This window comes from Hippichthys cyanospilos, chromosome 9, assembly GCF_059441005.1.
Source record: "Hippichthys cyanospilos isolate Australia breed blue-spotted pipefish chromosome 9, RoL_Hcya_1.0, whole genome shotgun sequence".
Lineage (NCBI taxonomy): Eukaryota > Metazoa > Chordata > Actinopteri > Syngnathiformes > Syngnathidae > Hippichthys > Hippichthys cyanospilos.
The window spans coordinates 2,455,491-2,479,513 of NC_142377.1; the positions used below are offsets into that span (position 1 = coordinate 2,455,491).

At 37.6% G+C, this 24,023-nt stretch overlaps 1 protein-coding gene across 14 annotated transcripts in view; it reads left to right on the forward strand.

The window, feature by feature from the left end:
- nfasca (neurofascin homolog (chicken) a) overlaps window positions 1-24,023 on the forward strand; it is a 183,522-nt gene that overhangs the window by 158,247 nt on the left and 1,252 nt on the right. For 11 of the 14 annotated variants that reach the window (XM_088424176.1, XM_088424175.1, XM_088424182.1 and 8 more), the window contains 2 exons: window positions 2,360-2,429; window positions 13,781-20,122. In XM_088424176.1, coding sequence (XP_088280302.1) covers window positions 2,360-2,429; window positions 13,781-14,009 — 299 coding nt within the window. In that variant the 3' untranslated portion in view covers window positions 14,010-20,122. Of the gene's footprint in view, window positions 1-1,991; window positions 2,044-2,359; window positions 2,430-13,780; window positions 20,123-24,023 lie in introns of those variants that run through there. The other 3 variants (XR_015866674.1, XM_088424178.1, XM_088424183.1) reach the window with 3 other exon arrangements.

The window sequence follows — 24,023 nt, forward strand, 5'->3', positions numbered from 1 at the left end:
TAATTGGCTGATTTCGGCTTCAGGCCACATTAACCAAGCCCCATGGCTGTCTACTGACATAGACATGCGCGCTACGATGTTTGTGGCTCATCACGCACAACAAATGCTCATGGGCCCGCCCTACTTCAGTCGCAGTTAGAGAAATTGTGTTTGGCTTTGGCAAAGCCTTTGGATAATGCAAAATGTTTACAACCGAATTGCCTTGGGAAACATAATCGGCAGTCATAATCATGAATGTTATTATTCAGGATATTGTTGATAGATTATTACACTCTAAAGAGAAACCAATTATTTTGAGCATGCAGTGCTCCCCTAGCACCATCTGGTGGGGCGAGGCCCCACTGGCCCCAAATGCAGACGCCACTGGCTACTAGCGAAGTTGGCTCCAATTAATCCGGAAAATTGCACCCCCCGGCGCCTTCCACCTGCGGTTTATAGTCCAGTGCGTCTTATCTGCGTGTTTTTTTTGTTGTTTTTTTTAAAGCCATCAAGAGACAATCCACCGGTCAAGTAAACGTGTATATCTGTGCAAGGTGTCAACTGAAAAGATGTGAATCAATGGCTGTGCTCAAAACAAGTTATAAAAATAAATTATTTAAAAAATAATTTAAATGTAATAAGAGCTTGTATAAAAATTTGGGTAAATTTGTGATGTGTAAATTTTACAGTATATATTATTTTATTGATATATTTATGATTGTATATCTATGAATTATGTACTATTTGTGTTTATGTTCACTAAAATAATCTATGAAACAAAAGGAGACAAAAGAAATGCTATTGAAATATTGATTTCGATTTTAAACTGCTATTTAACGAACAGAATTTTGTTGCTGTTGAAAATATTCATCCATCCATTCATGTCCTATAAATATATTGGGACGAAACATGCAGGCATGGTCAGGCAGTTAAAGAGCGGATGTTGCTGTTGGCAGACAACTAAAAAAAAACAAAAAAACTTTCATATACCTTTTTTTTGCGTAAATATCTGATGTAATGACCTCTGCCTTATAGTCCAGTCCAGCTTATCTGTGACAAAAATCTTTTTTTTGCTCAATTTTTGCTGCTGCGGCTTATATACCGATGCGGTTTAAAGTCTGGAAAATATGGTATATGAATTGAAAAAAATATATATGAAGGATTGTTTTGACATTCAAAAGATTGAACAAAAACCTATATGTTTGATTTACAGTATCTATCAATCCATCCATTTTCTTGGCCACTTGTTCTCACAAAGGTTGCAGCTTGTCCTCAACAATGTTGCAGATGTGCCGTAGCTTAGAGGGCCCCAACCACTGGTCCATGGGCCGGTACCGGTCCGACGATCAACTGGTACCGGGCCACATGGGCCGCACCCGAAATAATGATGTTGTGGAACTGATTTAGTTCATCCTTTACCAGTTCATTAATTTTTGCTTTGATTGGCTTGCTCGATGTTTTTTGGCGCTGCCTGGCCACTGTTGATATAACATTTTGTAGCGAGGAAGAATGGTGTGGCTTCAGCTGAGAGCGGCTATTGAACCCCCCCAATAAATAAATCTCAAGCATCAAGATTGGTCTGCAGTGACAAAAAATTGGGGACCCCTGCCATAACCTATTCCAGCTGTTATGGGCTGTAGGCAGCGTACACCCTGAACTAGTTGACAGCCAATTGCACACTCACATACACACCAAAGTACAATTTGAAGTGACCAATATAACTGCCATTACCACCTACCACATGTTTTTGGGAATGCGGGAGGTAATCAGAGTTCCCAGAGAAAACCCACACAGGGAGAACATGCAAACCATGTAGGAAGGCCAGAGCCGCAATCAAACCCTCGATGAGCTAACCAGTCTTCCACTGTGCTGCCTTTATTTTTTTTAAAATAAATAATTACTGTTAACATCTACATCTAACAGATTTTGGAGTGTCACATTAATGATTAAAACAATATTTTTTGTCAAATTTGTTTTATAAAGTCCTTATGGATGATTGTGATGTTTTGCAGTTTCTATAATATCTAGATGGTCGTTGCATCAATGGTTTCGCAAGTCTTCTAGGTAGGTGATGCTGTCATATGTAATGTTTTGGACTAACAACGTTGAACAGAGTAAGATAACATAAAAGCAATAAACAAACATGTCTATTGAAAGGAGTTTGTTACAACAAGACAGCAGCAATACTGGCAGCAATACTTAAAATGCTTGTATAATTCCACAGCTAAAAAAAAAAAAAAAAAGATCGTTGTATGTTTGAATAAAGTGACCTTAACACACAAATGCTTTCATCAAACCTAAGTTATTTTGAAATTGTCAATAAAATACTAAATATTTTTGCAACAACACGGTTTAACATATTTTTCTTCTTTTTTTTCAGTCCGCGATAAAAAAGATCTTCCTTTGGACTCTGTTGATCACAAAGACCTTGATGGCTCATTTGATTATCAGTAAGTGTCACCGAACCGAACCGGTTTATCATCGGTTCAAATATGAACAATCCTCCATACATCAAGTCTCTTCGAAACTAGTTATTTGATTAGTCCCTATTTAGCAGAGGTGGGCACTTAGTCAGCACTGATGGACTGTTCCGTTTTGCCGACGGACGAACAAATGACGGGAATCCTAAAAAACAAAAAAATAACCAACTAATAATTGTCACGGTGAGGCATGGCGGTTTTAGGCGGTGTGGGATGTGGGAAAGGTGGAACCGAAAAGATGCAGGGCAGACTGGGATGAGGCTCAAATGAGGAGGGTTTAATAGCCAACAGAAGCAGGGTAGTTAAGAACCAAAAATACAAAGTACAACAAAAACACTAAACTCAACTCACTGGGGCAACAAAGGAACGGGAGGCAGCACTGGAAGGACAGGTACAAAGGAGCGTGAGACAAGACAGCGGGGGAATGACGTACAATGACTCGACAAAGGGCGAGGCAAAACACTGGGGCTTAAATACTATCAGAACTAATGACGACGCAAGACACCTGGGAACAACAAGGGGTGGGGAAACTGACTGGAGGACACACACGGGCGACAGGTGAGGTTAATTACAGTGATGACACGCGAGGGAAAACACAGAGAACCTATAACTTAAACCACACAACCCAAAACCCACAACAAAACACAGGCAGATCATGACAATAATGTTGGAAGAGCAATTTTCATCCACCGTTGGAATCATCGGGATGTACGTTACGTCAGATGTCTGGCAGTTGTCCATTAGTCCGCCACGCCTCTTTTCGGTTACTGAAATACAGGTATAATTAAATTTGAATGTTTGTCTGCTATATTGCTGCATCATCTAGCATTAAAATATCATGTAAAGTATGATAAAGCTATCGAGTGGACATGATTGCTAATCTCATTCTCGTCCCTGATGCAGTTTGATCAATTTCTATTAAGTAAGCGGCCTTGGGGGGGTGGCTGACGTTGTGGGGGGGTTCGGCGACGGAAGTTGCAAATGAACCGGCCGTCATCTGATGGACCGACGATTACAATTTTCAGCGTGAAAAAAAATGACGACGGCGTAAAGGCTGCAAGGCACTGACGAATCTTTGCCCAGCAAAAAAAAATGTAAGTTGCCCACCTCTGCTGTTTCGTATTACAAGTTGTGACACACTTCTGTTTTGTGTTGATAACTTAAGGTCGTTTTGACACTACACTATACTATTAAGAGTACAAATTTAACTTGGATTTACTCTGAATCTCTTCCAAGAGTGAATTTTAATTTTAAGTCTGCTTAGACAGGGACAAAATATCTTTTACAGACAGTAAAATGTACTGTAAAAAAATTACTGTGTTGGTCTGGTGAGGTGCTTATCTGACAAAATCACTTCCAAAACTCAAATAGACTAAGTTTAATCTCGATCAATTAATATTTCACTCAGATAACAATCGGTAGTGTGTAGATTTCCACCAAGAGCAAAGACTGCTGAAAATTCACGCCTGATTTTTATACTTATTTTTTCTAAAATGAGCTGATAGGCTCAAAAATCAATCTTGTTTAAAAATGTGTTTGTAAATCACATCCAATAATATCGAATTCTATGTTATTCAGTTGACCTGGGCATGGGCAAACAGTGCCATTTAACTTGCATCTAAATGTTTGAATCCCGACATTCTCATGCACCCTGTTTGACGTACAGTGTGTTTTAAAGTGACATTCAAATGATTTGTCCGTTGACGCTTATATAATAGAACTGTATGTAAACTAAAACTATCTATGCCCAAAACACTCAGAAGTGATTTAAAAATGTTTTGTTGTAGCTTTCAATTACTGTAATTCCCTAAATATTTGACGCACATGTGTAAAAGACCCACCTTTAATTTTGGGGTCATATTCTGGTATTTTCTATGTTACTGTGTATATGACACAACAACACTGTGGCAACAATGTAAAAGCCATTGCAAATCATAATTAATCTCATCGTTTATAAACTCTTCATATTTTCTTATGTTCATATCCATATATATTTGTTGCACGTTAAGCATGTTTCCGATTTCCCACTCTGTGAGCGGTCAGTGAACACCTCGCCAGTCTAATGTTGAGTCTCGCGATACGGTTCTAGTTCATTTTACCTTAAATACACGAAGTTGGACAGTAACGGTGTTTCACCAAGTTTATGATTGTGTGTTTATGCCAAAAGACTGCAATTAATAAACGCGTCAAATGGAATACCTTTCCGTGTGCTTGAACCGTATGCACTCTTAATTGAATCAGCTGGAGACATAACGTTTTCCTCTCGGTTTTAGTAATATTTCTACGTGTGAACAAGGATGGACTGAGACGTTGGTTCAGTCTGCCTGATTGATTGATTGATTTGATTTAAAATAATGCCGTAACGACCTCTGCTAACATGAGCAGTTGTTAGCTGCAACAGTCACTTGATGCTAACAGTCAGCTGGCATCCTACTCCTCTGGCTTGTCCCACTCTAATTACACCCTAATTATTGGAAGTAAGAATACGGATGATGTAAAAACGCACATCTGTGCGTCAGAACTCATGTCATTCTTTGAGTGTCAATACAACCAAGATTAGCAGGATTTCATTGTCATATTCCTAAGGAGATACGCAATGTGGACAGCCGCCGCACATATGCCTCTGCACACTACACATATGTCTTTGCACAGTGCATAGAAGCCCGCAACTCCCAATTGGAATGCCCTCAAATGGGTCTGATTGCAGGCAGATTTCATACAGCCTGGCAACACAAGTTAGTTAAATACTCTAACCTAAAACTACAACACTGGAAGGAGCATAACCAAATGGATATAATCTGAACAGAATATGAAGAACGGAATATGGAGGATAATTTTACATGTAAAAAGGTATATATTTAATAAAAAATAATTTGAAATGAAGTTAACTTTTATTATAGTTATTGTAATTATTATACTTTATTATAATTATGATAATGATGTCACTTTATATTAGGCCAGGAGAGAAGGCTTTGCTGGCCTTAACATACCACCACTGTCGGCATTGTATTCAAGGATATTTAAGTTTTACCAAATGTATGTCACAACTCGACATGGTGGCGTAAGGAGGTGTGGGATGTGGGAAAGGTGGAAACAAAAAATGCTGGGCTGAGAGGGATGAGGCTCAATTGCTGGTTTAACGGCAAAAACATAGGCTGGGAGAAGAGGAACCAAAAAATGCAAAGTACAACCTAAACGCTAAACACAAACTCAACTCACGGGGGGCTACGAGGAACGGGAGGCAACACGGGAATGATGCGTGTCCGGGAAGCGCTACAGCAAGACAGCAAGGGAAGACATACAATGACAAGAACTGAATGCAAACTGGGCACTCAAATAGACTACAGACATAACAAGAAACATGACACAGCTGGGGAGAGACAAAAGGCAGGGGAAGTTGATTGGATGACAAGGAGGGCAGGTATACAGTCAGGTGGAAACAAATCATGCTAACAAGGCTCGACGCAAGAGAAACCAAATGAGAGCAAGACAAGAACTAAAAAGAAACCCACAGCTTGAGAATACCAAAATCCCCCAAAACAGAAAACCCAACCCGAAATCACAGATACATGACAATGTGCTTGCGTGATTAAGTTATAGGAAACTTCTTTTGCTCCTTGCAGGTTCTGCTGATTGCTGAAGCATCATTTTTTTTAATTTTTTTAAAGAATAACTACTAATGCCTTTTTTCCCTACAATTTGACTGAAACATGTTTTGTGTTGCATGCTAACTATACTTACCTTGCGTTACCCTTTTGGGATGATGTATTTATACTACTAGCTGAATAATTTTTTTTTACAAAAATATTTAACTTTTTTAAATTTACTGTATGTATATCTCGGAGTACAAGTCGCCCTCACTTAAAAGTAGACCCCCCTTTTAAACTTCAGTTTAGGTGAATTTTACAAAAATGCGATTATAATGCGATTATAAGTCAACCTCTGACACATTAGTGGTTACATAGATCATGGCTGTCCAATTAAAACACATGATGTATGTTATTAAAATGACGAAATTACGCTACTGTTAGGGCCTTTCTACATCGATATTGAGTAAAACAGTTGCGGTTATGGAGGGCATTGATGGGTCAGAAACAATACAACATGAGCACATTGATGCAAATACTGAAACTAATGCTGCAACAATAAAATCTTTTGAGGTTTCAGTATTTTTTTTTGACACAATTTAATACTAATTTGTAGAAAAGCCTTAAAAGTCATAATTTTTATCTGACACGCCAAATAACTCCTCTAACCATGGAAGAGTAACAGTATGTTTGAACGAATGACAAGGCGTAAGATAATAATGTCTGTGAGTTAAATGAAAGGAGTTATTTGGCGTGTCAGATAAAAATGATGACTTTTAGGGTTTTTCTACAAATTAGTATTAAGTGATTATTTAACTCACAGACATTATCTTACGACTCGTCATTCGTTCAAACTTACTGTTACTCTTTCATTGTTAGTCATCTTCGGACTCCTCCAAATTGTTTGAAATGGAGATCTTCGGAAAGACTTGCTGATCATCTTACTTGGGATGACGAAAGTGCATTTTGCGATGTTCTGTACACTCTAAAACGAATGCATACAAGTACATCAAATTAGAAGTATATATAGTATATACATATATAACCATTTAAGCCTGTAAAAGACATGATATTACTTATTTCACATTCAAATTAATGCTATTCATATGTGAAAAATATGTGTTTTGAGTTACGCGGTTAAGTCAACCACCCCAATATGGGGGTTGAAAATGAAGAAAAAAAACTTGACTTGTCCTCGAAGAAATACAGTAAGTTTTAAGTTTTTATATTACATATAAAACTTTAAATTAATCATGTAATTATGTGTGTGTATGAGTGTGTGCATAAGTCTGTGCATATGTGTGTGTGCATGCATGTAATGCGTGTAAAAAAACAAAAAAACAAAACAAAACAGGCTTATGTTTCCAAAAAAGAAAAGTTGGACGTACATCCTAAGTCCATACCTAATTCCCGGTAAATATTAACAAGTCAAACTGAATATGTGTGCCTTGTATTATGGGAATGACTATCGTGATCATCTTTTAATCTTTAGTTTTAATAATTTTTGGCTCTTATTTGATTTACATGCTACCCCTCTTATATGAGCATAAATTAGACATTTATAGTTGTAGTAAATCTACTGTGTAAACGATTTGTCAATGACAAGACTGATTTGTCAATGTGTCATCCGTAATAGGGTCATTCCAGAATTGGAGGACATTTTACACCCCGCTAATCAAATTTTAAATAATCTACATACACAATATAAAAAAAGAATGGTTTTGAATATACTAATAAATACTTTGGGTACCCCCACCAAAATGTAATTTTTTTCTTATCCCACACCCTGTAATAACTAAATTGAATCTCAATTGAAACAGTTCAAATTGAATTTAACTTTCACTTTTTGGTGTTATTTGTTTCATTGCCGTCCCCTGCAACTGTTTTATTATTTGTTTTAATTAACAGAAGATTTCAAATAATTATTATTATTTATGGAACGTTTGTCCCACAACATGCATGCAACCTTGTTACAATAACCTTTTTAGTATGGTAGAAAAAGAAGAAAGCAGTGAATCACATGAAACGCTTGGACTTGACATCATCAGTTTTCCAAAAGAATGGGTAAAGGCAAGGTATGTCCTCTTCCATTTTTAACATTTTCATAGTTATTTATTTTTTATTTTTTTACTTGCAAAAGTTTGTCCCCTCGGTCAGCAGTAACAGCTAGTTTCTACTCCGGAGAGAAAGCCAACATTAGCACAGATTTCCAGCCCTGTTACTGCAATAAAATGTATTTTTTTTTATTTATCATGTCAGAAAACATGATCTATAAACTGGATTAATCAAGCCTATGAAAGTTGATTATCTATTATTGACGAGGAATATGTAGCAGAAAATCAGAAAAGTGAAGGTTTATTTTTCAAGAATTCTGAAGCCAAAATGTCCTCCAATTCTGGAATGACAGAATAAATGTCATGTATCACGTGAATCAAAACATTACATTATGTACATTACATTATTAGAGAGAGACCATGATGACACAAAATGCAGTTCAAAACATTTACAGTAATTCCAACTCGCTCTCCACTGGTGGGAGGAACTCTCATAAACAAATATCCAACTTACTGTAGTCAAAGTGCGTGAATGAAAACATTAAATGAAAAGTAGGAATAGACTCATTAAAGAAAGAGGTACTGGAACTTGATTGAGATCTTCATAGTCTATAGTAATTCTACACTTATTTCCAGGGGTGGGCATATTTTTGACGGTCCAAAATTCGTCAGAGCCTCGCCCCCTTCCCGTCATCGTCAGTCCGTCATTTTTTCAAGCCATACAAAATTGTAATCGTCGGTCTGTCAGTTAGTTGATGTATTTTTTCCCAACCTTCCGCGACCACTAGAGGCTGACATTTGACTTTTTTTTCTGGTCCGTCATTCATCAGGCACTGGTGTACTTCTGTCTGCACTCATACTAATTCTTTCCTCCACTACAATTGAAACATAACACAGCAATATAAGTGTAACTTGAAAACAAATTCAACTAAGGGGTTTAACCCTAGGCTATAATATACAATCATTTTTAATACAGGGAACGAGAGTGCAATTAGTAATCATGTCTACTGGATGGCATTATCATGCCTCAGATAACTCTCAACGGGTGGATGTCGGTTCTCATTTATAACTGCCTGCCCTACAATTATAGAAGACAGTTTCATTAACATTAGCCTAAATTTTATCTGTCACATACATTATAAGTGAAACAAAGTATTGCTGAGGTTGAATTTACTAAAAACAACAACAACAAAAAAAACATCTTTAGGGAATTAAAAAACTTATATCTTGCTTTTCCTGGCCAAGAGCCAATGAGAGAAAAACATGCAAATTTTGTCTGCATTCATTGGTTACTTGAATTCAGAATGCTCTTATCAGCAAGAAACCTGAAACCAGGACTTATGCTACGTACACACCGAACGCGACAAAGCACTTCATTTACGCTCTACGCGAGGCGTTTTGTCGCGGGGTTAAGATGATCCCTTTTATGAAGTTATATTTTTGTCGTGCGAGAGGAGGAGATTTAGCTTGCTGTGCACTACAGCAGATCCGGAAACAAAAGCATTGCTGAGAACTTTCACTTTTCTTGGATGAAGCAGAGACAATATTTTCTCTGACAGCATCTTTATTCTTCTTTTTCCTTTCTATTGTCCCATGCTTTGCGGCAATACTCATCTGGCAAAATAAAATAAAAAAATCATAATCAGGTGGCCAATACCATGCTAAATACTGAGCTGGCAATGCTGCGCTATCATTATCTTTGCACAGTAACTATGGTTCAACAGCTGTTAAAAAAAGGAGCAAACGCTGCACATACCAGTTGTCCCAAGTTCCCCCTTCCATCATTCTACAAGCCAGGTGAGTGCGTTTGCTTAGCTCCGTTTTTGTATTGAAAGCTCAGCTGGCCGTGTTGGATAGCTGCGGTGACCGCAAACCAGCCGCCATGATTCATTCCTGTCCCCTGTATGAGACGTTGAATATTTCCGAAGCTGATTGGCTGTCGCAACGCAATGTGCACAAAATTTACTATTTTTTAACTTCACGCGACAGGCGAAAATACGCACCGGGCGGCATTGCGCAGTGTCTTGCGTCGCTCTACACGCATCCATCGCGTCGCACTTTTCTCCTTTTGGTACTCAAAGCGCTTTACACTAACTAATTATTTACCTACTGATGATGCAACATCAGGTCAACTAGGGGTTCAGCATTTTGCTCAAGGGCACTGCGACATGGTCATGATGGTCGGGGGATCAAACCTCCAGTCTCTTGGCTAGGAGACTTGGGTTCTTGTATGTCAGAGAAATCTCTAAAAGAAGACGAGGACAAGCCTAGCTGATAAGCAGCAAAAAGAGTAACTCAGACCAGCCAAGATTGACTTTTGTATACCATGGTAGAAGGAAAAAGCTTGGGCGAATGAACTCACCGTTCAAGCACCCCTGCCTGGTTTTTATTCATTCAGCAAAGCATTGCACATTACAAGACATAACAAAAAAAGAACCACCAGTCGGGCGCCACCAACAGCTGGACCAAGGTCCCAGCTCACACTTTCCTGCGTCAACAGTTTTATCTAAGCACTGGGGCGAGATGAACTAGGACTGCACACATGGATAGCAATGCACATTATTCTAGACAAGAAATAAGCACTTAATGATAACAACCTAATACTGTATATGATTTCCTTCACACTGTACCACCGAGTTTGGCCTGCATTGCTGGTAGTACACTAGATTCATTTCCAGTCAGTGTACTCTGCCAAGACTGCCCAATCAATCCCTGAGCAGTCATAGCCAAAAATTGGGTGTTTTACAGTTTGTCATTTGTAACCATACACAAGTAACCATAATAGAAAATTTGATGTAAGAGTTTTGACTCAAAAGATTATTTTCCATATATCCGTGTATATATATATATATATATATATATATATATATATATATATATATATATATATATATATATATATATACATATTTGGACTTTCTCATTTGCATTAAGCCAAATGAAGAGAATAAAGGTTTATGATGTTTGAAACAGTTTTGTTTCATTCCAGATAACCCATAAGCAAGACACCAAGACTTTATACTCAAGTTTTTTGTGCATGGGTGTGAGTTGAGGGAGACTTTGAATCTTCAATTTTATTAGTGCTCATATTTAATTTAAAACTTTTGTTTAAAGTTGGCGGTAGTTATTGCTCTGCCACGCTCAATTGAGGCACGTCCCATTATATTACATTATATAATTATGTTATTTATTACAGAAAAAATAAAAAATACACTTTGAATCTGAATCACAATTATGTCAATCTTTTCTTGAGGAGCATCGAGCAGATATGCACTTTTAAAAATAGGATCAATAGGATTGTATTACAAAATAGCGTACTAATGAGAGCATGCATACATTCTGCTAAAAAGAGAAATAGTCTAGAGTCTAGACCCATTAAGTAAGGGATCTGGGAAAGGAAGCTTTTTATTTTGATGCAGGGTCAAATTATGATGTATTTTCTGCTTGTGACGTGCATTTATATAAAGCATTTGTGAGATGATGTTAAAGGAATAGGCCATTTGGAGGCAGCTTCACCAGGACATGCTAAAAATCCATCCATCCAGCCATCCATCCATTTCCTATAGCCGCTTATCCTCACCTGGGTCGCTGGCTTGCTGATACCTATCCCAGCCATTTTCAGGCAAAAACCATGGATTGGTTGCCAGCAAATTGCTGGCTAGCTAGCTAGTTGGCTGGAAACATATTTCTCAACGATGCAATTCATTGACTAATCTCTAATTTCCTTACATTTAGAGTACAACTTCTTTTATTTTCTCAGCAGTGCAAGTTAATTTATTTTTGCTCGAACAATTTTTTTGTCAGTAACTCAAACTAATCTTTGTGACATACGCCTGATTTTGTGATAACAATATATATAATTTAATTTCACACTTAATTACCAATAGGAATGTTGTTTTTTCCTAAATGAATTTACTGTAGTTCATGGACAAGATAGCAAGAACCAATTATATAACCAATTATATATATATATATATATATATATATATATATATATATATATATAGCTGTGACTTATAGTCCGATTTGCCATTTCTTAAACCCCTTCCTTTAAACCAACGGTACCATCTAGACTCATCAAACAATAATGATAATAATAGTTGGTTCATTAATCATTGAACTTCAAATGAGCAGTAAAATGTAATATTTTTTACTGGGAAATTGTGTCAAATTCAATATCTTGTTTGGGCTAATAATGCAAAAGCTGATTTGTTGTTCATTTGTTAGTTGTTTTTATAGGTAAGTGATTCTAGGCATAGGTCTGTGTTGACCTAGATTCATTCACGATTAGGTTTTGTTTAAACCCAGAAGTCTTTCGTTTGAACTCAAATGTCTTGGATTATTTTGACACAAAGCATACTTATGGAATCATATTCCCTAAGTATGCTCTACGAAAGACACATATTTTTGCTCTCAATCATCCCCTCACACAGTCGCACCCAGTCACGTAATGCTTCGGTCTATAAGTTATGTCCCTTGCTCCCTCATGACTCCTTCCTCACGTGAGCGCTGAAAATAGCTGATGAATATTCAGTATAGACTTTACACAATCAGAATTTTTAGGGCTGATCTTGTTCGCTCTTGCCCATCGGTAAGTTTATAAATAGCCAATCGCCCTTCTGATCATAATCTGGGTTAATATATCTATCAAAAAATGTTTTTTTTATGTACGCCTTACATGCCTACATTTGATACAGTATCAACAAAATATTTACTATAAAAAAAAAAGCATTTTTCACAGGTCCAAAATTGACTGAGGTAAAAATATCTGTGATCTTTAGAAAACACCCCAGAACCGTTCAGTCTGGTAAAACAAAAAAAACAAAACTGAGACAATAGTGATGGATGCAACATCTTGCACCCTACAGAAGAAACTAATTTTTGCCACTTGTATCCAGGATCTTGTTCTTTCAATCACAGGACCATCATCCCCGACCCGTGTACGTGTAATGTTGCTGCCTATTTTTACAACATATAAATTGAGGAAAGTGATCATTGACATCATTGATCATTTGGCAAATTATAACATTACAGCCAATCACCCATTTTTCATAAAACGCCAAATATTGTACAATCGCGATTCAAGTCGATCAGATCAGCGTTAAGTCTAATTCAGTATGAGGACAGACACTTTCGTCAAAAGCTCTCCAGAAAAAAATAAACCACATTACAATTAAAGTCGCAGGGTTAAAAACCTTGGGGAAAAAAGAACCAGTTTATAGTCTGGGATATTTGAGCAGAGCAGATCCATATTTCGTCAAGTTATTCATCGTAGTGGAAACATAAAATGGCACACGTGTGCAACTGGAGAAATAACTGAAAATTGACACTGATCATATTAAAATTCCGATCATTGTTTTTCATGTCATAAAGCCAGTACTCAATCGATTTTGTAAGAGTTGCCTGTGTATAGCATAGGTCTCAAAATTCAGTCCTCAAGGGCCACAATCCTTCATGTTTCGATGCTGCTCTCTTAAACACTCCTGATTCAAATGATTAGGATCATCTTTAAGGTCCCGCAGAGCTCGCTGACGAACTAAAAATTTGAATCCGGTGTGTTTAAGAGATAAGCATCATCAAAACATGTAGGATTGTAGCCGTTCAAGAACTGGAGTTTGAGACCTATAGGCAAAACTTTCTCAGACATCACAGAATAACTCTGCCTCGCTTTACCTTGCAGCAGCGATGAGGACAACAAGCCTCTTCAAGGTAGCCAAACGTCACTGGAGGGCAACGTGAAGGAGAGCGATGACAGCTTGGTGGACTACGGTGAAGGTGGTGATGGACAGTTTAATGAGGACGGCTCTTTCATTGGGCAGTATACGGTGAAGAAGGACAAGGATGAGACGGAGGGCAACGAAAGCTCGGAGGCCACCTCGCCAGTCAATGCCATTTACTCCCTGGCATAGTGCTTGCTGCCTAGCACAACTTTTGAGACTCACTTGCACGGCCTGCTTTGGAGTATTGTTGACACATGCACACAGATGAAGCCTTTATTTATATATGAAAATAACTGGGCCTGTACAATGACTGTGTAGGTTCTCCACAGGGAAAGTGAGATCATACTTGAGAGGAATTAGAGGTCATAATTTTATTTGAAATTTCCAGACCTTGGAAATGGTTCCCACTGAGAAAACATTTGGTTGAAGTGTGCATTTCGCATTGTGCTCAGCCTGCCTTTTACCCACACAGACTTCAGAGGGCATTCGTGGTAACGTTAAGCATTTTAAGGCATTGAAAAACACTAGTATACTTTTCCCATTTCATCAAGATTTGTATGGAGTTAGATCGCTGTCAAAAAGACGTGAGCTTGTTTAACAATTCGTATGAGTACGACTCTAAATTGTGTTGAGTTTGAATTGTTTTCGTATGACTCTAAATTGTGTTGAGTTTACTAATTGAAAACTTGCGAGTGCGAGGTATTTTCAATACAACTCTCGTTTGCACGTCTATGACCACGCAAGACACCACTTCACGTCTTTGTGTGAATCTCTCCTTTGGATTGGTGGATCTGATTCTTTGCGTTCATGGATCTGGATATGCAAATTAAGATGACGTCACGCCAACCAGGCAAAGTCATTCGATCTGCGAGTCATTTGGCCCACGCAGATAAAATGGGCATATGAACGCGGACTGAACACCAAACAGAAGATTTCAATAGCTCATCAGGCTTTAATCTTAAGGATAATGTAGCACATTTCTAGTAATGCTCAAATGACGATTTTGTGGGCCATTTAGGGCTAATTTCTTGGAAATTGGCGTCATTTTGGGACACTTCTGTAATAGTTAGTGCCCTCTGCTGGCTAAAACAAGCACTGCAGTTGATTTGGAAAAACCCTTTCCTTTGAATTGCACATACAAACACTGAAGTGGAATCCTATTATGAAAAAACGATTGACCACAAGATTTTTATATTAAGTATTGTTTACTTATTTATTGTTGTGGGTATGTGGCAGTTACACTCTTGAATGCAAAGGATTAGATCCACGGATCCAAAGGAGAGATTCATTCAAAGACGGAAAGGGGTGTATCACGAGGTCATAGTCGTGCAAACGAGAGTTGTATTCAAAAAACCTTGCACTCGCAAGTTTTCAATTCGTTAATTCAACACAATTAAGAGTCGTACTCATACCATAACAACTTCAACACAATTTACAGTCATGCTCATACAAAGTGTTAAACACGCTTATACGTCTTTTTGACATCGATCTTATGCCATAGATTTGAAGTCTTTCTTTTTTGGAACCAACCTAATAGAATGAGGTTCATCGACATGCTGATAAACTGCATAACATAACACTCAAACTCACCAGGATGCTAGCAGATATGTTTATCATATTGATACATACACAAAGAAAGATTTGAATTCCTCAGCTGGTAGAAGTCTAATTAAAGCTGAATGAATGCCGTGCACAGTCCTGGCACACACTTTAGTGCACTGTACATCTATGCACGACCACCACTACTACCATGCCATTTCTTATTGCTTCATACACATCTTTTTTCATACCACTTGCAGGGTATATCTCATGTTTTTCATCACTATGCCTTTTACACTGTGGTAGAATGCTTTTCTTACCTCAAACCCAATGTTTTAGTGCAGATGTCCAATATGGTAAACTGAAAAAAAAAGAAAAAAAACAAAATGCCATGTCTGCTACTAGCGACTGACAGTGTATTTTGCCAATGTATCTTATTTGTACAAATAACAACTTACTTTGGAGCATGGTAATAGTTCAAAGAAAGCAAATTTGGAAAGTATCATAATTATATTTTCTTGAGGAACATTAGTGGGCAAATATCATTTTTTTAGGCATGCTGACTAGTGCCGTCAAATTTGTTTGCTGAAGTACAGTAATAGAAGGCGGAAATGGTGATGACTTTTTTCCCATGTTTTGCTCACATCTTCATTTAACTCATTTTATACCAACAGTACTGTACATTATCCAACACAACCTCATAATCACACATGATAAATGAATATATATATATATATATATATATATATATATATATATATATATATATATATATATATATATATATATAATTTATTAGTAAGCCTACAACATTCTAAAACGTATGTTCTTATTGGTGACAACAGCAAAGCTCCCTTTTTTTATTTCCATCTCATTTAAAAATATAAATGGTGTCCTTCTTAACTCTTTCCTTGCCAGCGACAAGAGTTCTCGTCATGTAAAATACTTGTTGTCTGCGAATGACAATGTTTTTCTTTTTTCTTTTTCAAGCGTATGGGAGTGTTCCTCTAGATGTCTACGAAATATGTGATCAGTGGGTTGCCTTTTGCAATAACACTTGGCACTGAAAGAGATCATTCATTCAGAGCCGGCACGCTTTTTTGACATCTATGACTGTCAGTGGCAGTGAATGAGTTAAGCTTAAACATCATTCAAGATTCATGGCACCACACACTGCATTACCCACTAAGTAGTACCTTTGATCAAAATGCATAAGGCATTCTGTTACTGGTCCTTTTGAATAGGTGAAGTGACAGCACACAGAAGTAGGGGCAATATCATACACATATTAAAGCATATATGAGTTTTGTTTTGTTTTTTTTTCATTTAAAGCAAGCAATCTCCAAGCATACGGCGTAGCCTCGTTAGTGGACAGTAATGGTCTTGCTCATCATATTGCCAAGACTCGATGAAAGAAGAATGACAATGAACGTTGCATCTTTTCTTTCATCTATGGAACAAAAATGTGACAATTTAAGTTAGGTTTTGAAAACAATCCTTCGGCACCTTTGCATCAAATGTCAATCATCTCCAAGTCTAAACATGTCTTTCTTTTGCAGAAGTAACAACACTTCTGTTTGTGTTTGTGTTTTTGTTTGTGTGAGAGAAGCCAGTTGAGATGGTTCGGGCATCTGGTTAGGATGCCTCCTGACGCCTCCCTGGTGAGGTGCTCCAGGCATGTCCCACTGGAGGAGGCCCCAAGGACGACCCAGGACACGCTGGAGGGACTATGTCTCTCGGCTGGCCTGGGAACGCCTTGGGATCCTCCCAGCAGAGCTGGATGAAGTGGCCTGGGAGAGGGAAGTCTGGGTTTCCCTGCTGAGGTTGCTGCCCCCGCGATCCGACCCCGGATAAGCGAAAGATGAATGGATGGATGGACATATTGTAAACAGTTGAAAAAAAAAAAAGTTTCAGCTGTGCTTAGAAATTGTAAAAACTATTGCATGCAAAACAACATCCATTCGACATAACTTGAAAATGAGAAACGTTAAGGTGCTCTTTTTAGATAGAAAGCATAAGTGAAAAACAAAGTGTATGCCCTCTATGCTTGCTATTCCCACAGCTATTTTCTGCTTTGTCATATAGCTTTTATCCTGATTAAACTGGTTGACTTTCTACATTTTTTTGGGCACAATTCAAGTTAGCACATAAAGGTAGTGCTAAATGCCATGAAATGAAATTCTACTGGAGATCACATATTGTTTTTCAGATGTATTTTATATTGCTATTTATTGTTTCATTGTATGAATTCATTCATTCTAATAAGTGGGCAAAATAGGTCAAATGTATTTGACAATTATTAGACATTTTTGTCCAATTTGTTGTTTAATGTGAGAACTAGCAAAATTCAGTATTCCTTTCATTATCAAACACATTAATATCAGTAAGTAAATGTTTCGTGTTCAATACATTTTTTGCAGCAGTTGGCTTTTCCGAAATAACTCATGAATTGTTTTGCCACACGTGAGAAAAGGTCGGCTTCTTGTTTATCTAGACCGTGTGCTGCTCTTCTTGTACTCATGTTGTATTCATGTTACTCTTGTTACTGTTTATGTCCATCCTCATGGGAAAAATATTACTGTTTAATACTGTATTTATTTGGCATATATTATATACATTTGCATCCAGAAAAAAACTCTCTTGTAAATATTTAAATGTCCCGCCCCAAAAAAGAAAAAAAAAATCAGACAAACAAATAAGACTCACTAATTTGTACCTGCAAAATGCAACAGGCAGTTAGTCTCTCAGGCATACAAACCGTATTTCTTTGAGTACAAGTTTTTTTTTTTTTTTCTTCATTTCAACCCCCATATTACGGGGTCAACTTATAACTGCATCACGCAAAAGAATTGCATTAATTCAAATGCAAAATAAGTACTGTCACGTCATTTACCAGGAATAAATTGATATAGTATGCATATATTTTAGAGCGTTTGCACAGAACATCACAAAAATACAGCTCTGTAACGTGTCGCCTGATTGCCTCTTTGTTGTCAACAACAGGGCTGCATGGTTGATTTTTTCATTGAACTTTGACACATTATGAAAAGGAAAAGACGGCTTGACGTGTCTCGGCGCCTGAACAAGCTGGCATGGATGCAGGTGGGGGGGAAAACAACGAAGGGAAACCTTCCACGCTCTCATATCACAACAGTCATCACTAGATAGCTTGGGATGATAGCCAAAGTAAAATGATCAGCAAGTCATCTCCAAAGACCTCCATTTCAAACAAATTGGATGGGTCTCAAGGCTAGGAAAAGTAAAAAGGATGTTTGAATGAAAGACGAGAAATATACTGACATCTGGGAGTTCAATGGGAGGAGTTATTTGGCATGCCATATAGTGCTGATGACTTTGAGAACATTTTGACAAATTCATATTCAGTTGAATCAAAAAAATAAAGCATTGAATATTCAAATTGTATTGTTGCCACAGTAGTTTCAGCATTTGCTTCTATGCGCATGTGCATTGCCCCACACTTGTGTGGTTTCTCCATAACCACAAGAGTATGTTGTGCGATATAGGATGAAGAAATGCATCTAAAAGTAGCGTAATGTCATTATTTTAATAACACACACCATGTGTTATAATTGGACAGCCATGATCTATGGAACCACTCAAGTCATAGGTAGACCTATATTTGCATTTTTTGTAAAATTCACCCAAATTGAAGTAAAAAAAAGAGGGGGGGGTCGACATAAGCAAGATCAACTTGTGCTCTGAGAAATACTGTATGTACGTTTGATGAACATTTACACTCTAGAGCAAAATTCACGCCCCATTTAATGTTGCCTGTTGCTTTAACATTGTAATATTTTCTCACAAATATGTCCATTTATTGATGGTTTTAAGTTAATATTGTGAAAAATGTCAAATGCCGTTCAACCCTTTATTATGTAAATAAGACAAACAGTACTTGTGCTGCTGCAACGTACTGCATTTGTAGAAGTTCATCTTGGCTTTGCAGCCAATTGCAGAACCTAAATTACCATGGAAATGACTGTGACAAATTCTGCATCATCACATATGTTGTTGAAAAGGTGTCTCCAAAACAAAACACATGGTCAAACATTTTTTAAAAACGAGTGTAAAATTAGTCTTGAAGAAATAGAAAAAAAAAAAGTCCGATAACCCTTGAATTGGTCAGATTTAAAATGAATTATTTCATTCCTGGGTTTCAAGCAAGAAGAAAACATTGGTTCCAGCAATAGGCAGCCATATCCAGGCCTGTAATTTAAACACCAGGGTACGTGCAATCCAAAATGTACAGTACTCCACTTGGTCCAGCCCGCACAAGGAAGGAGATGTAGTAAACCTGAAGTACGATAAGCAAGAGAGAATTATGCATATTTACTTTCTTTGTAATTTTGTTGTGCTCATTGTTAATGGAAACAATACTCCAGTGTTTCTTCACTTCTCCTTACCCATCAGGAAAGTGAAAAACTCTAAAATGTGCCGTTGTACACTGTGCTTTACTTCATTTCTAAATGCTGCGAAGAATAGAACATTTGCAACTTAATAGTTTATAACACTCTTTGGCTTTTATACAATTGATCATTTGGGCATCTTTTTTTAGTCTTTGCCAAGGCAGTGTGTCCAACTCTTGTTTTTACACGCAAGTAACAGCTTTTGTAAGAAACATCTACTGAATTAAAAAAAAAAAAAAAAAGGCAAGCGTATTCACCATGTACACATGTATGATGCAATGTCGCAACTTCTGCTAGTGAAGTCCTCTTTATAGTAAAGCTATATTCTTTTCTGTACCTTCTGACTGCTAGTCTTTTGTTTATGTTATAACAGTTTCAAGAACTTTACGCAAAGAAAAAAACAGTCTGACATCATAAAATAGAAGCATACTGTAGGATTAAAATAACATGCATTGTTTTATGTTCATCGTACAAAGAAGGCCTCAACATAATAAAGGCAGGTAATCCTAAACACATTACCTATTTCAATGGGAATGACTAATGGCTCGAAAATTTCTTGACAATAATATGTCCTATGTCTTTTTAATGTAGCAGGTGATTCACATCTTAATTTTTTCTCATAATGATTCCATAAATGAAAGACACGCGCTTTTCGTCTTTAATTTGATAAAAACATATTTGCCTTTCAGTGTGTGACAACACTCCCTAATTTTGAACAGCTTTTGGACAGCGTAGCATTTTTGTATATTTAATTAAGCTGTTTCAAATTTTGCTTCAAAAATTTAAGAGTTTTTAATTTGATAAACAGTTGGTCTGTTTGATCTATATAATTTGAACAATTAATATATTGTGTAGCTTTTTGAAGTTTGAAAATCAACTGTTTATTTGATTGGTATTACCCCATAAGGGCATGAATGAATAGAAACAAACTTGTCGCGGTTGGGCATGGCGGCTTGAGGCGGTGTGGGACGTGGGAAAGGTGGAACCAAAAAGATGCAGGGCAGATTGGGATGAGGCTCAAATTAGGTGGATTTAATAACACACGAAAGCAGGGTTGGAAAGAATCAAAAAATACCAAGTACCTGTACAACAAGAAATGCTAAACTCAACTTACTGGGGCAACAAGGAACGGGAGGCAGCACAGGAAGGATGGGCACAAGGGAGCACGAGGCAAGACAGCGGGGAGAAGACATACAATGACCCGACAAAGGAAGAGGCAAAACACTGGGGCTTAAATACAAACAGAACTAATTAAGACGCAAGACACCTGGGAACAACAAGGGGCGGGGAAACTGACTGGAGGAAACATTTGGCCAGAACACACGGGTGACAGGTGAGGTTAATTAAAGTGACGACGCGCGGGGGAAACACAGAGAAACTATAACTGAAACTACACAACCCTAAACCCACAACAAAAACGGACAGAAACATGACAAAACTATGCCTGTTTACCTCTGACCATGTACCGTAATCCCCCTTTTTTACTTCAATTTGGATGAATTTTACAAAAACAAGATTATAAGTTCTTGCAATTATTATAATATTACTTGCAATGTTCTTTACTCAAGGGATGACCATTGTGAGATCAGAGATCAAATGACATGATATTACTTATTTCACATTCAAATTAATGTTATTCAAACACAGATAAATGGAAAGAAATGGTCTATTTTGGGTTATAGGTAATAAGTCGACCCCCCTAATAAATGAGGGGAAAAAAACTGAGAAAAACGGTACCTATCACCATTTATTTTTTCCAGAATGAAAATAATCATTCAATCATCATCATTCAATCATTCACACATCTTGCATGAAGTCTAAAGTCATTCTTTTTTTTTTTTTTATCCCTTTAGCTCTGTTGAAATCACTTGGGTAGATTCCAAAAATACATATCCCTGGTTTTGATGGGACGGTTGATGCAATATCTGTGACAGACAATGTAGCACATTTCCCCAAAACTCGCAAATCACTGGGCAATCGCAAAGCCAATGAATCAAAGTCCCATTCTTGTGACTTTTAACACAAGTATCAGGAATGTTCAAGAAGATACGGTTTAGATTAACTGGTGTTATGTAAACCGGCATTAACCATTCATATTTGAGCAATTTTAATTTGATGTTAATTGTGTGCTTCTAGACTTTTAAACAGGTCATTTCCCAGGTAGCTCGAGGTATACATTCTTGTAAATGTGTCTTTCAAAGCTTGAAATACATTTGACGAAGATACGTACACTTGAGTGATTGACCAACATATGAGAAAATTTGGATATACTGTACCATATTATTATATTATCAGACTTTAAGCTTCATCGGTACATAAGCAGCAAAAATGGACTCGTCACAGATAAACCACACCAAATTACAAGGCGTGGATCATAGAATCAGTATTTGAACAGAAAGATGATCTATGAAAGTTTTTTGAAAACATATATTTCTATTTTTATGAATTGCCTTACAGCAACAGCCTATCTTCAACAGGCCAAACATGCCTGCATGATTAACACCAACATATTTATAGAAAAGGGCTGGAGGATGAATATTTTCAACATAAAACTGACAGAATTCTGCAGATATAAATAGTAGTTCAAACTCAAAATCAAGACTTCAATAGCATCTTCCTCTGTCTCCCTTTGTTTGATTGATTGATTATCAACATTATTGATTGTCAAACATGAAATGAAATGACATCAATATTAAAGGCTGATTCAGCAAATGGACATATGATATGATAAATTCCAGACTGAAGGCAGCAGAAAGGTGGGGGAAGGGTGATAAATTGGCGTTAGTCTGGATAAATGAAGTGTCTGGGGTAGAAGTGTGTGTGTGTGTGTGTGTGTGTGTGTGTGTGTGTGTGTGTGTGTGTGTGTGTGTGTGTGTGTGTGTGTGTGCGTGCGTGCGTGTGTGTGTGTGTGGGGGGGGGGGGGGTCTATATGACATGAGCTAATGGCTTTCTGCTGGTATTTGGCTAATGGCACATGCAGATCTCATTCAGAAGTCAGGGGAGAACCCCCAAGGGCTGTCTGGGTGGGGCGTGGTCATACTGAGATGACAGTAAATTAGCTCTATTTCTTCATGAAGACACTGTAAGTGCACACTGTAAGTTCTATTTCTTTACAATGACACTGGTTCGCATCTGGCTCCAGCCTTCCTGTGTGGAGCCTCCATGTTCTCCAAGTGCATGTTCTCCATGCATTCTGGTTTTCTCTAACAAGCCCAAAGCATGGTTGATAGGTATATTGGGCACTTAAAAGAGCTCTTAGGTGTCTTTGTTAGTGTAAATGTTTTTTTTTTGTTTCTTTGTGCCTTATGATTGGCAGGAAACTAGTTCAGGGCATACCCCTCTTTCTGCCCAAAGACAGCTGGGATGTGCACAAGCAAGCCCATGACCCTTGTGAGGACAAGTGGCAAAGAAACAGCACCGGATTATAAGGCGCACCATCAATGAATGACCGAATTTCTTAAAAAAAGTCATATTTAAGGTGCACCGGATTATAAATCACACGTAGAGTTGAAATCATAATACTGGCTGGGATTGCATTATGCATCCACTAGATAGAGATGTGTTATGCAGCCACTAGATGGTGCTTCACTAAAAAGTATGCATTAAAAACAATCAGCAAAGTCATCGAAATTTATATGTAAAATATAAACTTTATAAAACCCTCTGTCATCACCGTTCTCACTGTCACTTGCTGAGCTTGGGCTGTCCCCTTCATCGTGCAGCAGCAGTCCAGCCTTTCGAAACCCATTAGTAATGGTGGACATACTCACATCGCTCCATGCTTTCAGGATCCACTTGCAGATTTCAGTAAAAGGTGCTCTTCTCAGACGGCCAGTCTTAGTGAATGATTTCTTACCATGTGTCATCCAAGCCTCCCACTGAACTCGAAGTCCAACTTTAAAAGCATGATTCACACTTATATCCAGCGGCTGCAAATGTTTTGTTGTGCCCTCAGGAATTACAGCGTATATTGTGTTTGTCTTCTTAATGGCTGCTTTGACCAAATCCGTTACATGAGCCCTCATGCTGTCCATAATGAGCAATGATTTTTTTTTCTGTGAAAAAAAATCCATTGCATTCTATTATCCATTCCTTCATCAGGCTCTCTTACATCCGCCCTTTCTTGTTAACTTTCACAACAATTCCTTTTGGGAGTTTATTTTTTGACATCGTTGTACGCTTAAAAATCACCATCGGCTGGAGCTTTCGTCCTACCGCTGTAGAGCGGTCAAGCTGT